The sequence below is a fragment of the Tympanuchus pallidicinctus genome, unplaced genomic scaffold, assembly GCF_026119805.1.
Source record: "Tympanuchus pallidicinctus isolate F22 unplaced genomic scaffold, pur_lepc_1.0 scaffold27, whole genome shotgun sequence".
In the NCBI taxonomy this organism is placed as follows: domain Eukaryota; kingdom Metazoa; phylum Chordata; class Aves; order Galliformes; family Phasianidae; genus Tympanuchus; species Tympanuchus pallidicinctus.
The window spans coordinates 2626954-2643359 of record NW_026294744.1 but is presented as its reverse complement, the minus strand read 5'-3'; the positions used below and the strand labels follow the sequence as shown (position 1 = coordinate 2643359).

The following is a 16406-nucleotide window of genomic DNA, read 5'->3' as shown; positions in this document are numbered from 1 at the left end:
GTTAATCCCTAACCTGACACCCCCAGTGCAGCTCCATGCCATTCCCTCAAGTTCTGTTGCTGTCACCAAAGAGAAAAGATCGGTGCCCACCCTTCCACTCCCTTTGTCAGGAGCCACCATGAGGCCTCCCCTCAGCTTCTTCTTCTCTGCATTGAATAAACCAAAAGACCTCAGCCAATCCTCATATGTCTTGCATTCTGTGCCCTTCACCATCTTCACATCCCTCCTTTGGATGCTTTCTAATAGTTCTATGTTCTTCTTACATTGTGTTCTATATCTTTATACTGCTCTGTTTCTTTCTGAAAAAGCATGTTTTTCTTTCCCCTGTATGGATGGGTAAGGCAGGCAGCCTGTTAGCTCTATAACTTTCTGCTTTTATTTTGTCTGTTGCCTTGAAAAAGCCCTGCAAACAAGTTTGTGTTATCCAGATGTGTGTTCTTGATTTACATTCAGTTAATAAAATTATTCACGATGCAGCCTTGGATCCTGCAAGCAACTTTTGGTCATGTAAACAATCTCATTAAATACAAATCCCATTGAACAGAAATACAAGACTCGTCAGCAGTTACAATGCTAGGAAAATCAGTGTGCTTTATCATGATGGCAAAACAGAAGTTAGCTGATACAATGCTGTCTTAAGAAGGGGTGAGAAGTGTAGGCCAGGGCAAAGCTGTATCATAGATAAACCTGACCTTTTGCATGAAATGCACATTTCTTAGAGTGGTCAAGGGCATGATGGCAGTCCTCTGACCTACTTACAACACAGATCCAGCTCGCTGTGTGAGTCCTTCATTCTGTGCTCAAACTAGGCAGAAATCTTGTTTGTGTCCTTGAACTGGGCAACAGTATCAGGCCTAGATTGGTAAATGTTTCGAGTGTGAACCTAGCTCATGTCACAGAATCTGGGTCAGAACAAGACTGCTTCAGATGGCTTAAAGTGCTGCGGAAAACAACCAGAAGTTCTGTTATAAGAACGACCAGCTACAGACGGCAGATTTTTGTCTGACTCTAATAGGTATGCATATGTAGGCATACTTGCGTAGGCCAAAGGGGAAAAGCATGTTGCAAAATATCTTACAAACAAAAAATGACACAGAGATGAAGTGGATTTGTAAGCCACTTGAGAATGAACAATATGCTTTTTATTAAACCAGTTACACATAGGGATCAATGCACACAATTAAAAGAAAAAGACTAATCCTGCTGTACTTCACCTCAAGTATTTCATGAATTTCACATGATCCACCCACTTTTTTTCTGTACCTCTGCAATTTCCATATCAGCAGCAATAATTCTCTGTTGTTCAAGTGCCAGTTACAACATGGCTGTCACATTCCTGAACGTGGCATATTGTGCCGCTGTTTGTTTGTTGTTTCCGAAGCAAGATTAGATTTTATTCACTTACACACCACACTGATCTGTAACCCACTCTTCCTCATCTTTTTAATCAGTGATTGGTTTGTCTTGCTCTTTGGTCCTGTTTTTTTTTTTTTTTTGGTCTGGTTTTGTGTGTGTGTGTCTGTGTGTGTGTGCTCTTTTTGTTTGTTTTTGTGTTTTTGTTTTTTGTTTTCTTCTGGTTGTGGTTTTATTTTTCTAATTTAATTTAATTTAATTTAAATCCTGCATGTTATCCATGTTACGCAAGTACCTTTCTGAACTATGTCTAGCCTTCCACTGTATTCTTATTTGCAGCTATTGTGTGTATGAAGTGTTGGAGACCCTGACACTTTTTCCCTCACTTCTGCCAGCTAGTTAAAAATACAAAGTATCTCATTTCTAGATTCCCCATGAACATTTTCATGCAGTGAAACTAATTTATCAAGATTTATCAAGATTTTGCTTAAGCAGGAAAGTTTTTTTGGCTAGGTAAAAGCATGACTTTTCTCTGTGTGTATGCACAGGACAAGAACTGGTTATTGCACGCTATCTTGAGTCTTTTGCAATAGCTAAATGGGAAGAACTCCTGTAGCCATGACTTCAAGCATTTTAAACCACAGTAGTTGCTAATCTAGTCACAAAGTAGGATATTTAGTAAAGATGAGAGCAAACTCCTTATCAGTGTTCAGTTGTGTGGAGTATAGTGAGTACACCAGGCTGTGCTTTGTTCAAATACAGCTTACGGTTTTAAAATCTGCTTTCAAAGAAATTGTTTATTAAATTGAAAAAAAAAAAAAAAACAACAACCAACAAATCATAGCAGCAAAATTACTAATCACTTCACCAGAGCACAGTATACTCTTTTTAGCATGTGCTGCTTATGAATTTACCAGGTATACTTTTATATTTATGTAAGCAGCAATAAGATATATTGCTGCACCCTTGTTTTCCTATCTATAAATGGACTGATCTCAAAGTTCGTTCTCAAAAAAACTAAATCTGCTAAGTCTCCATAAATGGACAATGGAGCAATTTCAGAAAATACTGAATTGTAACACCAAGAGAGTGCAATATTTATTCCTGTTTCATGTAGGTTGTCAGAAGAACAGACTTCCATTTGCCCAAATTCAAATTGTTACATTTCTAGAGGGAATAAATAGCTCTCTTGAGATGTGTTGACTTCATTGCAAATGCAAGCACATGGTGCAAAATCAGTTAGTTATATCTCTTTTTAGTCACTCTGACATAAGCAATGATTTTTCAACTACTGCAAGATCACTGAACAAAGTTTATTTATATACCTTCAAGTCTGTCTGGATTTGCCATTCCAAGAGGCTGAACAACCCTTCTTTTAATAAATGTAATTCACTTGAGCAAAGGACTGCCGAGTAGTTCCTGTGTGAGACAATTTGTCTTAATTAATTAAAAAAATACAAAAAATAATTAATAAAAAATAATACAAGGTAGTATTAATAAAAAAATTAATACAAGGTAGTGTTTAGTTGGCGTGTCACTTGTTTAGCAATAGAACTGTTAGAATGTCTCAGAAAATTGCTTGGGAATGATCATTCACTAGGGAAAACAGTAATCTGCAGTTAGTGAGAGTTAGTTGGTTTAATACACAGATCATCTGCCTAAGGAGCCTTCACTCAAAAACCTTAGTACACTTATAAGTCTTTGCTGGTCAGTATGGTGATCTGCTAAAGAACATGAAAGAAATAAATCTGTACTAGCTCAGGCTGTCAGACCATTTAATTCAGCATTGTTTCTTTGAGAGGCTGTAAAAGACACTGTTTAGGGAAGAGTATTTTTTTTTTTTTTTTTTTTTTGAGGCTGCTGTACTCTCTGCTGTGCAGTGAGAATCCTTTGGCAATAAATTCCAAGTCTTTGCTATTTGCTGTGCAAAGAGGTATGAATGTTAAATTCAGTTTAAAACATCATCAGCTCAGGTGCAACATATGTGCATATATGCAGTATTCAAATCTCTTTACAATTTTCTAATGTTTTTACTCTTTACTCTTTTCTAATGTTCTGACAAACTGCTGTTCAGTTTGCATGTTCATATTAATGCACAATTACAGCAAAACCACAGAGGTAAAGCAGTTGTTCTGTTCAGAGCTAAAGCATGGAGGCTCTTACGTGTTCAGTCAGGGAACTTTTGCATAGCTTTGTCAGAAGTTGAAAGCTCTGTTTCTTATGTGATAAAAAGCAGAATGGAGAGAAAAGATGCAGCTGTAATTTTAATTTGCTGGTTAAAAGGATTCTGGCCTTTCTGAATCAGCAATTGGGGCTATGTCTAATCTCCTTCCTCCACTCATGTTGCAACAGAGGGTTGCCTAAGTGAGCTATGTTGGCTCTTTGCCACTCAATATTTCCCTTCACCAGGGAAACCCCCAAATGGCTTTTAAAGCCATTTATAGCCTCAGGATAGTGCCAAAGGTGAAGGCACCTCATCACCTTCTTCAAGAATTTGAAGGCAAAGTTGTGGGAGGGAGTCACAGGAGGCAACATAGGCAAGCTCATAGCAAGCTATTTCTTCCACAAACATTTTTTCCACTGTTGATGCCTCTTGTTTAATGCATTAATCAATCTAGTAATCTCTGGTAGCTTTATTTAAAAAAAAAAATAAAAAATCAGGGGCAGAATTACAAGAACTGATATATCATTTTTGGCAGGCTAATAGGAAGAAGTGCACAAACTGCTTTGACAACTGAAAAGCATATAAGCTTATGAAAAAAGCTTATAAAAGTGCTTTGTCTCTGCCATGCAGATGCAGAAAGTATATTCCTCCAAGAGGAAGGTTTGTGATTCAGGGGGAAAATCCCATGACAAAGCCTTAGTTCTAACAATTGCATGTAAGAGAGATTAAGTCATGGGAAACTCTTGTGAATAGCACTGCATGAAGAGCTCATGAATAAAAAGAAACATGCAGCAACATGAAACATGCGTAGCTTCAGGCTTCACTGCAAACCTGAAACACAGACCGTGTTTACAGAACTGTTTCCTGGGGTACATGCGTCTTTTGAGCAAACAGGGACCTAATTTCAAGCGACCTAGGGAGGCCCTGGGTTAGCTTTGCATCAAAAGCATTCAACTTTTTCTGGTATGCGTTGATGTGAAAGGAGGCGAAACCCGTTATTCCTGAAGGATTGCTGGTACTTCTTCAGATGTGGTGGTGCGCAGATTGCGGTCTCAGCACTCTATGCAGTTTCTAAGTGGCTGGGAAGACTCAATTCTGTCTTCAAAACTTAAAAGGCAAAAGAAAGCAAACAATAGCAGACAATCAGTATCTGATTAGCCCACTTCGGGGAAAAAAAGTCTGTTCCAATCTTTCTCCTTCACTTCCCATCATCTTGGTGGTTGTGCCAACCTGTTGCTGTATTCAGCCCAACTTTGTATGCCAAATAACTGGTTGACTGGCTTTGTTTCTCTGTAACACAGTCTATGCTTATTATTGTCCCGGCGCCATAAAAACGGATTCCTAGGAATAAACCGCGGCCCTCTGTCAGCCGACAACAAGCGCTGCATCTTTTTTCTGCCCTACTGTTCTACACCGCCCCACTCAGGGGACGAGCTTGGACAAGGGAAACTTTGTTTTGCCTGCCCTATCTTGCAGCAAAAGGGCCGGGGCCCGCGGGCTGGGCGGGCCGAGCAGAAGGGGCAGGCCAGCTCGTGCAGCAGCGCAGGCGCCGGGCCGGGCACTGACGGCCCTAGGGCCTCCTGGGAAATGTAGTTCTCCCTCGGAGCCGTGGGCGCCACTTCAGAGCTCCTCCTCGCGCGGCCTGCTGGAGACTCGTAGTTCGTCGTGCTCCGACCTCCGCGGCAGCCGATAGCGGCGGCGTGGGACAGGACTACCCTTCCCAGCGCGCACCGCTTCCTCCGCGGCTCCGGCCGTAAACAAACGGCGCGGAGCGGCATGGCGGCGGCTGCGGGACGGTGAGCGTCGGCGTTGCGAGCAGCTGCGAGGCGCGGGCGGCCGGCTTCTGTGCGCTCTGCTTGGGTCTGCAGGGGCTGGCGGGGCACATGGATGACAGCAAGGTAAGGGCCCGTCCCTGCGCGTTTGTGCCGGGGAGAGAAAGCAGCTGGGCTTCCTCGGAGGCCGCGTCCTTTTTCAGAGGCGGGTGGCAGAGCTGCACAAACCCCGGTGGATGGTTCAGCTGGCTGCGGTGGCGGTTGTGGGTACCGGTGTTGTGCCTGAGAGCAATGAGAGTCCCCAGGAATCGGGCAGGTGGAAGTGCAGTCAGGTAGGCCGTGGGATGGGGTAATTTGCACAGAATCACTGAGAATCCCGAGTTGGAAGGAGCTTGCCAAGGTCACAGAGTCCAACTCCTGGCTCCGTGTGGTTTATCCGTGTTTACAGATTTGTCAGGAATCACTTATGTCAACAAAATGCTTACAATCGTGTGGGTGAACTGAATGAAACAGTATGTATGGTCAGGCACTAATTTAGAAGATACAGAAAGCTTAATTCTGGAGGTATATATAGCTATTTCTTCTAGAATTAATTTATTTATAACAGGCAATCTTCAGATTTTTCATTAATTTATTTTTTTTTTTTAATACAATCATTGTGTTTCATGAGGTCTCACTAATCTGCTTCTCTTGAAAAAGTTGTTGGACACATTGACTTTACATTGGCACCCAATCAGTAACACAGGTGTTTGCTCTTTTTTTCCTTAGAAAAACTCATGTAAAATGAAGAAAAGAATATGCAAAGTGGGATTTTTCCTTTTCTTCTCTTCAGTCTCAAATACATTTTCATAATATGATGTCTTTATGTAATGCCTACCACTGAGATATTTTTAAGGATGACGACTCTGAAAAGCAGTGCTGCCCAGAACTACTGGATGTGGCTGTTAGTAAGGAAAAGAGCAAACTGTATTTCTGTCAGCAGGTTTTCCCTTAGATAATACTCTTGGGTGATTTCAGATCCCCATATCTTGTACTGGAAGATGTTGATGTTTTTCAGTAAGAGCTTGCTGCTCTGAAAAAAATTTCGCTGTTATTTTGTAGAGCTGCAATTACTTTCAGAACAAATTTACGAGGCTTAAGAGTTTGATGGCTCCACTGAAGAGATCCCCTTTCTGTTGGGAGGGTACTTCCCATTTTATGTTGCTATGTGAGAATGAAGCAAGCACTGTTTATACTTCATTTTATAGCCAGCATGATCTGCCAGCTCAAGCCAGCATGTCCTTGAAGCCTTTTAAAGCTTCCACCTAATCATATTTTCCTCATTGTTGGAAGGGCTGGACTGTGTAATCTGAGAGTCTTATCGTGGAAGTGAATGAGTGGACTGTGAAAGGAATTTTCCTGTATAAGCTGAGGTAAATAAATTACATCAGCAGTGAGGTAACCATTCTATAGCTACATCCACCCATGTTCAGAGTTTCTGTTTGTCTGTGTAAAAAATTGGGAATTGCAAGCTGTACATTTTCTCTAATTCTTAGTGCTCTCACAGAAACACAGAATGTTTGAGGTTGGAAGGGACCACTTGGGATAAACTGGTCCAACTCCCTTGCTTCAAGCAGGGTCACCCAGAGTAGACTGCCCAGGGTCACATCCATGTGGGTTTTGAATATCTCTGTAGAAAGAGATATGGGCTTCTTGTTCCAGTGCTCTGCCACCCTCACAGTGAAGAAGTTTTTTCTCATTTGCAGGTGAAATGATCTGTGTTTCAGCTTGAGCCCATTGCCTCTTGTCGTATTGCCAGTCACAAAAGGAAACAGCCTGACCACATTCTCTTGATACTTTCCCTTAAGATATCTGTACACATTAGCAAGATCCCCCTTCAGTCTTCTCCAGGCTGTACAGTCTCAGGTCTCTCAGCTTTTCCTCATACAGGAGGTTCTCCAAGCCCCTAATCATCTGGACCCTCTCCAGTAGTTCCCTGACTTTCTTGAACTGAGGAGCCCAGAACTGGACACAGTACTCCAGATGTGGCCTCATCTGGAGGGAGGGATCACCTGCCTCAACCTGCTTTTCATGCTCTCTTTAATGTGCCCCAGGATACCATTGACCTTCTTGAGCACCGGGACACACTGCTTGGCATGGGGCGTAATGTTTGCATGATCAGCCTGCTGTCCACCAGTGCTCCTAGGTCCTTCTCTACAGGGTTACTTTCCAATAAATGAGACCCTATAATTTAGCCTTATCTGGTTTAAGAGGTCCTTAGAGGAATAGGTCAGCCATAGCATATTCCTCAAAATGAGAAAGGCCACAAAGATGATTAGGGGCCTGGGGCAACTCCTGTGCCAAGAAAAGCTTAGAGACATTGGACTCCTCAAGCTGGAGTAGGCATTTATAAACATCACTGTTTATAAACATCTAAAATGTGAGAGTCGAGTTGATGGGGGGGAAAGGGGCTCATCTTGGCTATGTGCAGCAATAGAACAAGAGGCAATGAGCAGAAATGAACACAGGAAGTTCTGAGCAAACACAAGGAAGAATTTATTTACTGTGAGAGTGGCAGAGCACTGTAACAGACTGCCCAGAGAGGTTGTGGGGTCTCTTTCTCTAGAGATATTCACGACCTGTCTAGGTGCTTTATTTTGAGGCCTGATTTCGGAAACATGCATTTGTAGGGGGTTTGGACCAGAGGTCCCTTCCAACCCCTAAAATTATTGTATGAAGAATTAAAGAGAGAGGCAGAAAATAGAAGCATTAGATCTAGAAAACTTCATTCATGTTCATGTTTAAAAGGATATCTTGAAATTAATAAAAAATAAACAACAATAGAAAACCCCAGAAGCTAAAGTATGACCCTCTCTGCTAGAGATTATCTTAATAAATTAATCACTTACTATAGGGAGACCTTTTGGATTAATTTCTATTGGTATACTTGCTTAAGGTATAAATAAATTGCTTGCTCCCTTAGTATCTTACATTTTTGGATCATTATCAGATGCTTGCTCAGTATGATTCAGGTTACTGAGTGTGCCAGTGAAAGCTAACTAACTGATCTGTGCAAAGTGCATAAAATATTGTGCAATGGAAGAATGCTGAGAGTACTTTCTGGATGGGTGCTATACTACAACATCATGTGATGTACTGTTACTTAGCAGACTGAGTAACTTTATCTTTATTGTAACTAACGACTATTTATTTTGAAAAAATGTTTGCAAGCATCAGTGGATTATTTTTCCTTTCTACTGCAGTGAATGCGGAGTTTAGGCTTTATTTTGTTCCTTCCCAATCATTTTTGTGGTTTGGTATAATTTCTGCATACGATCACCATTTAGATTCTGCAGACCTATACTACTAATACAAACAAGAGTCTGCTGAATATGATGTCTTGAGTTGGATCTAAAGCATTGGCTGGTATAGCACTTAGGAGCTACTTATTTGTCTGTGAATGAGCCAAGAACTGCTGGAAGGTACTGGGCTGGTCAGCATTAGCAGCACTGAAGAAAAAAATGTAGCGTTGTTTTAACTTTCCAGATTATCCAGTTCCTGCATAGGTGACAGGCCAGCATTATCCCAAGTAGCTCAGTTCCTTGGGCAGGTGAATGGTAGTAGCCATAAAAAATATCTCCTTCCCATGGAGGGTTTCTCTGTGACACATTCTGGCCATTCATCTGCAGACATCTGCTGAAACTCTTTTTGCAATAATAATAATAATAATAAGCCCAAAATCTGATGGCTGTTTCTGTGTCAGGGCAGATAATTGAAGCTATTTCCAGTTCCAGGTCGAATGATTTTGTACTCAAACACTGTTAGCAAAAGAGTGATGTTACAGTCTAAATGCTGTATCAGAAAGGGAGATAAGCTGTGTTCTGAATTCTGATTGAACTGAAATATGGACTTGGATGAATTTCTGACAGATGCGTGTCATTATTAACATTTCTGTGACAAATCTTATCAGTAATATTGTTCTAGGTCCTGATGGCATATAACTCCCTGAGAAAACAAATCCCCACTAATCCCTATCCTTTTATAAACTCCAGGGGAATACAGAGGGAAGACAGTACATTTGTTTGCTTGTTTTTTGTTGGTTCTCTGCCATGCTGAGGATCAGCTAGAATTTCTGTTTTGTTTTTTTTCTGTCACATCAGCATAGTGACTGACTAGGTAAACGTGACTAAGGATAATGTGGGATGCCAATGAAGCATTTATCAGGCTTTTTGTTGTTGTTTTTTCCCCAGCTGGGTTGCTTAAGGTTACAGGAGAAGCTTCCAAATATTGGTAAAGAAAAATGACTAAGGATGAAGGATTTGGTTAAATCACTTATTAAATTAGCTGTTGTGGGTGACTCTGATTACATGGTGCTGTGGAGACAGTATGAATCCTTTGGGGTTGTGTGAAGGCAGACGATTAGCGTCCAACTGCTGAAAGAGTTAGAAGTGGAGGAAGCTCTTCATTATTTCCCCAGTCCTGGTGGTAAGAGCCCTAGCAAACAGTGACCTACAGGGTGCAATCCTTTCTCACGTGAGGGAAGAGATGTGCTTCTCATGCTCAAAAAAGGACAGCCACCTTTCTTTAGCTGGTGCTGCTGCTTCGCTTGGCCATGGCTGGTTAGCTTTATACAACTTTGGTGGCTTGCTGTGTGATCAGATGAGCGCTGAGGAGATTAAAGTTAAGATTTGGAAATCCCCAAATTTGAGCAAAGGGAACAAGAAATGTAGCAGATGTTGCTTTGTGTCTTGGACCAGACTGTCTTGTTGTAGAGCTTGAAGTTTAATGTTTTCCCACATGCACTAACTGAAAAACAGTATCTGAGCTTAAAAGATTTTAGGAAGTGCATTGTGGAATAAATGAATCGTTCAATCTGTATTCTGTAGTTCAAATGTAAAAGACTGGATTTTTGTTTGCTTTTCTGAATGTGTTATGTTTGTTCCATTATCGCTAGATGTCCATTAAGTACTTTCTCTATTTGATTCTGAGGGGCAGCTACTCCTGAATAAATTAGGAGAGGCAATGTACAAAAGGGTACATTATGTTGGCATGTGATTGTTGACTTGCTTTCCAAAGAAAGAATAGGCTCGATTGTATGATCTGTTTTTTCATTCTAGCACATCAGTTCACTATGTTATTGTTTTTATTGCAGCTTGCTAAGTTTATAGAACAAATGACTTCTTTGAATGTTGAAGCTGACTTATTTAGCAGCATTATACAGTAGAAAGTGTCTTTTTTTCTTTATGAACTCTGATATTTTGAGCAGTGTCTTTTAGGAAGAAGTAGTTTATACACAGTGTGGTGAATCATTGGCTGGCATTGAAATTCGTATATATAGGTGTGTTAGGTGTGTTTCTCCACACCCTCTGCAGTCAAACAGTGTGGTCAGAATGCAAATAGTGAGAAATTCTCACTTCCCCTCACTTGAGAGGGGAAATGGAACTTGTGACTGAAGTCATGGCCTTATGGCCAGTGTGCTGAGTTTCATGCCGTATTTAAAAGGCTTTCATAGGCCACATTCCCATAATAAGAGTAATATATTTGGGTGGGGAGGCACAGAGTAAACTTTAAGGAAACTATTTCTTTTGTATTTGTAGGAAGAGGTGCTTTCAGACCTGTAAAATGGGACCACGAAGGAAAGGACAGAATGATTCCAAAACTGTCAGTGGTTAGGGCCAGAAGTCATGTGGTTACTTTTCTGCAAAGGAAATCTAAATTACACAGTGGCAGAAATTACTGTTGGGATGGGTTGCATGAGAAGACAGTTTTCCAAGTTGTGTCAAACTGTTTCAAATGTAAATATGAAGTGGTTCGGTACAGCTCAAATAGAGGCAGCAGAGGGCAGAGGTAGGACTGAGTGGAATTGAATCTCCTATTTAGTAAAAAAAAATACTCAGAAGGTTCCTTTGAAATAAATCAAGACAGAGGAATTTCAGATGAGGTGCAGATAATTTGGAGATTTTTATCTTCAGAATAGGCTGAAAATCCTGTCATTTTATTGCAGCAAAACAAAGCTTTGGTTTGTATTGATATAAATCTTGTTTTGTTTTTATTCAAATTTGAAGTGTAAAATTCCATATTAATGTCTTCTTGAGCTGGCACTTACTAAGGCAAGGGTTGCTGATAATACTAAAACAATTTGGCTAGAAATCATCTCTTTCCCTCCTAGATGTTTCAGATATCCTCCTAGAAATCTGTTGTCCTGTGTCTGGTTTAGGGCTCTGCAGGAAAAGGGAGATACAGAGCTGCTGAAGAGAGGGCCAGAAAAAGCAATGAATGAGTGACAGAGCACTGGCACAGGTTGCCCAGAGTTGTGGTGGAGGATCCATATTCAGAAACTGTCTGGATGTGATCCTGAGCACCCTGAGCTTTGGTGTTGAGCCAGATGAACCCAAGAGGTTCCTTCTCGCCTCAGCCATTCTATGATTCTGGGATATTGCTCCTCCAATTTGGCAATTAGTAACATTTGCAGTAGGACTAATTAAGAACTGATGCAATATCGAATCTACCCCCTTTATTTTGTTTTTGGTGCTACATTCAAAACTTTGTACATCAGCCTCTGAAACGAGCTACGTCTTCTTTCCTCTAGTGCTCTAGAATTGGTCCAGGTACGTGCGAGTTTTTCCGCTTGAGACAGCTACAGGCACGGTTACATGGCTTCAGCTTTCTCTTGGCAGAACACCATCATCTTTAGTTGTACCTTTCATTTTCAGGTGGTTGGAGGCAAAGTAAAGAAACCAGGAAAGCGAGGTCGTAAACCAGCCAAAATAGACTTGAAGGCAAAACTTGAAAGAAGTCGTCAGAGTGCAAGAGAGTGCAGAGCCAGGAAGAAGCTGAGGTACCAGTACCTGGAAGAGCTGGTTTCAAGCCGAGAGCGAGCCATCTGTGCTCTCAGAGAAGAGCTTGAAATGGTATGAAATCATCACTTAACCTGACCTTCAGCATTATTTGGGGCCTACCATTGTGGGCTTTTGTGTAATTGCATTAACTAAAGTGAGAGTGGGATTTGGCTAGCCATAGACTATTAAAACATCCTTAACAGATGCACTCAGCTGCTTGCCTGCTTTGCTTGATGAATATGAACATCATGTTGTAAGTTATCTGCTGGTTAGCTTAGAAGTAAGCTAAGAAAGCACCATTGCATACGACCGTTTTATGGGTTTGTTAATCAAGAATTTTAGATGAGGGAGTTAGGAACAAGGCAGATGTCCTTTAATTCTGCCTTGCACAATCAGGAAGGACCTCTTAATAGTCAGTCAGCCCCAGAGTCATGTGAAATATTTCTTTTTAATAGGCCATGAACTGGAACGGTATTCTGGCATGTTAACAGCAAGAAAATGCACAAAGTGTTCCATGTTGTTTAATAATTACAGTATTGTGTCTAGCTCTGCCATCAAGTAGCAGCTTATTGACTGAAACAGGACTTACTGAAGCCAGGTATGCAAGCAGGGACACATGCTTAGCTCGTTTGTACTCTGCAGTTTTGTAAAAGGCTTCAGTCCAGTCAATTCAAACCTTAAATGAATATATTGAAAGGTAAAGATTACAGTTTTGTTTAGACTGCTAATGTGATCCTGGCAGTTTGCTAATGCTTAACATGTTTGTGTATTTCAGTACAAGCAGTGGTGCATGGCAATGGACCAGGGGAAAATCCCCTCTGAAATAAAAGCCTTACTAACAGGAGAGGAGCAGGGCAAAGCACAGCAGAACTCAGCCAAACTCACCAAGGCTGGGAAGGCAGAACCAAACAGCAGCAATCCTTGTAAGTATCCGACTATAATTAATTCCTATTTCATTACATCTTTTGTAATGTAGGAGGATGGCTGTGGTGTAGGAAGAAACATAAGGATGTACTCTTGGGCACAAATAGTTGATTGAAGCAAAGGGTTTAGTGGGTGGTACAAAGATTCTGTGTAATGTTTACATGGACAACACAGAAATCATACTAGTTAGGAAGCTGGGTAGTTATTTTAAAAATAGACTCAATCCTTGTGTTTCAGTAAGGCCTGTGAAGGCCTGAGACCATAATCTACATTTTTTGTTTTCCTAATGTGAGGGAAATTGAATACCTAACATAATTTAATTTTTAAAACTTGATCAAGAAAACATTATTCTAGCTGCAGCCACTCAAAAATGAGAAGTGCTGAACTTGTGATTTCCAATGGAGTTTTTTTTTTCTGCCTCGTTTGTGCTTGTCAGTGGAATAAAATAAAATTCTTCTGAGGATTGGAAGATGACTTTGTTACATGATCTTTCATTTTGCTGATACATGCGTGCAAAGGACCAAGTCAAGGTAGCACAGGCAATTCTGTATCTCCTATTTTCTAGTCTTTTAATATTTCATGCTACAGATTAAATTACGATTTACATCTTTCTAGCTTTGCTTTTAAGAAACAGTGCAGAAACCACATTTGTCACTGTAACAGTCTTTCCCTCTGGTGCATCATTCACAGGAGTGAAATGCAGAACCTTCTGCACTACAGCAGAGATAGCTTGGTTGCTAGCAGAAGAATGCTGTTATTGGAGAAGTGGATGCATCCCTGGGTCCAGGTTGAAGGATGCCAGTCTGCTGTCTTCTCTTCGCTCCTCCCCATGTGAAACTCTTTGCTTGTGGTATTCTTAAACCTGCATGGAGTGGGGCTTCTGGGGTAATAGGTGTTTGTGTTAAGTGGAGCCTTGTTCTTCCTTTCTCTACACCTCACCCCCAAAAAATACAGCTATGTATTTAAAGCTATGTAGCTTTTGGACATTCTTAGTAAGAGATGGGGGCTGCTTTTGTGTTAGAAGCATGAGACTAGAATTAGACTGGCTTTGTGGTCAGTAGTCATGTGGTTGGTAACCATCATGGGAGTCTCGGAGGTTCAGTACAATAAAAGCAGGAGAAAGATCTTGTAACAGCTTTGCTAAAGCTAAATAGAATGCTGCAAGACGAGGAAAAGGAGTCTCATCAAGTTTTCAGTAAAAAGTTTTCTAGCAAAGTAACTTGCAACCTGACTAGAAGTGTTGTTTTCCGCATCATTTGTAACACTAAATGTCTTTTATGTTAATCAGTTCATAGAGAAGTACTACATATATTCTCTGCTTCTGCCAATGTATTTTTCACAGGATTAGCCTCAGTAAGACAGTCAAAGCCTACACCATACTTACAGCAGCAGAACAGCTGCCACCAATTGTGCCCTGCTATTTTCTTGTATCTACCTGAAGTTTGAGCCCAGGTATCTTCTTAGGCTGTGATGTGATGTGAGCTCCGCTGTGAGTTCCCAGCCAAAGGTAATACCAAGAACTGATAAATAGAAAAACAAGTTGCATCAATTCAGTCTTATCAAAACAGAGGTGAGGGCAAAAGTTTTGTGGACAGATTTACTTATTTAAGACACTGACAGATGACCTGTTCCTTCATTTAGACTACACTTTCTTCTGCATATGCTCTTTTGTGTGTGTGTGTGTGTGTGTGTGTGTGTGTGTGATGAAATACAAAGAGTGGAGCTCCCAGGATTTTCAATGGGCCTTCTGCTTTGCTTGTACTCTGTTTTGTTTGTGACAGTGTCTTTCTCTGTATTTTATAAGATGCATGGAGAAAAATGTCATTTTATATTTTCTTCTTTGTTTCATAAAATAAATATTGTAATGAATGACTTTGCTAGACTGAATGTTGCATTCTTTTTATTGAACTAATAATGTCTGTTTGGAATTATCTTCAATTAGTCAAAAGCACTGAAAATAATGAAGTGTCATATTTCATTGTACAACACACGGTTCTTTTCAGAATTTCATTCTGAGTACTTGTATTAATCCTTAAAGCATGGTTTTCTCTAGACCTACCACACGTGTACTTAGTTAGCAGTTTCCAGAATGTTGCATAGACATAGAAAACTACTGTGAAAAGTTAAGTAATGCTGAAACAGAGATGGAAATGAGTTGATTTTTTTTTTTTCCTGCCCCCTTTTTTAAGCTCTGAACTGCAGTTTGTTCTGAAAGACAATGACAAGCCAACCATAAGTGTAGATCTGTTGTATTCTTGCCTGTCCTTTTTCTGTGTTCTCTGCAAGAAAAAAATAAGAACAAGTAACAAAGTAGGCCAGATGTTCAGTACTAAAATCCGTGAACCTTGCAGCTGGATTTTGTAACATGAGCATGCCAAAAGTGTAAGATGTTGGATTTAGGTAGCATTAGACTTACACAGCACCTCTAGTTTCGTATGTAAACCATGTAATTAAACGTATATTTTAAAACTTATTTATGTACCTAAGTATCTTTCTAAATCAAAGATGCTGAAAACATACAGGAAGAGTGTGGTATTTGTGACTGGAACAGTTTCACTGTGATAAATGCAGCATTGATCTCATAAAAAATACCACACCTGCTCTCTTCCCTCCATTCTTTTGTGGTTTCACTTTCTGTGGTACTATGCAAGAAAGTTCTCTGGGAGTTTTCTTTTATGAAGGAAATGGGGAACTGACATTTTTGGATGTGATGAGCAACAGTGTTTGTTTCCCACTCTAGTGGCTCCTGTTTCTGGGCTTAGTCAACAGTTGGCATTATGGGGCTGTGTTTGGGAGCCTGGGTGAGCTCTAGGGCACCATTAGTGGGCAATGGGACAGCTGGAACCATGACTAGCTTTGGGAAGGTGTCTGTGGCTGACTTCTTTTTTTAACTTTTGCATGTTAGGTTGAAGACTAGTCTACATCAATAATGAATCTAGCCTTTTCTGGCATCCTGTGAGGAGAAAGGGAAAGTTTAGCTGTAATCTAGTTTGCTACTTTCCAAGAAATAATAATCTCTATAATTAGCAATAAAATTACTGCTAACATAAGAGGCAAATGTTTTGGGTTTGTCTACAAGCAGGAAAAGCTGAAATAAGATCCTTATTCCATATTGTATTTCAGAGTTGTAGCATGAGTGATAGAGGATCAGCTCACATAGAAATTCCTAGTGTAGGTAATGAAGGCAAAACTCCAGCTCCTGCTGTTAATGGCACTGAGCAACAATTTCACTGTAAATTATGTGCATAGTTGGATTTCTTGTATGTCTTTGTGCATTTATATTGGACAACAAAGGCTGCTTATTTGCAGTAATTTCTGTGGTATCTCATACCAAATGAAATCACTGCACTACAAGTGATGCTGTGTTTATGAAAT

At 40.4% G+C, this 16406-nt stretch overlaps 1 protein-coding gene across 1 annotated transcript; it reads left to right on the top strand.

The window, feature by feature from the left end:
• The first annotated feature begins 5110 nt into the window (after nt 1-5110).
• On the top strand, nt 5111-14904 carry CREBL2 (cAMP responsive element binding protein like 2). The gene is made up of 4 exons (XM_052690743.1): nt 5111-5415; nt 11982-12179; nt 12883-13030; nt 13722-14904. Coding segments are annotated over exons 1-4 (363 nt in total). The 5' UTR covers nt 5111-5400; the 3' UTR covers nt 13724-14904.
• The last annotated feature ends 1502 nt before the right edge of the window (nt 14905-16406 follow it).

Excerpts from the sequence above, each read along its gene's own strand:
- CREBL2 (XM_052690743.1), top strand. Across the intron at positions 12,180-12,882 it reads TCAGAGAAGAGCTTGAAATG|TACAAGCAGTGGTGCATGGC; the intron begins GTATGAAATCAT and ends TGTGTATTTCAG.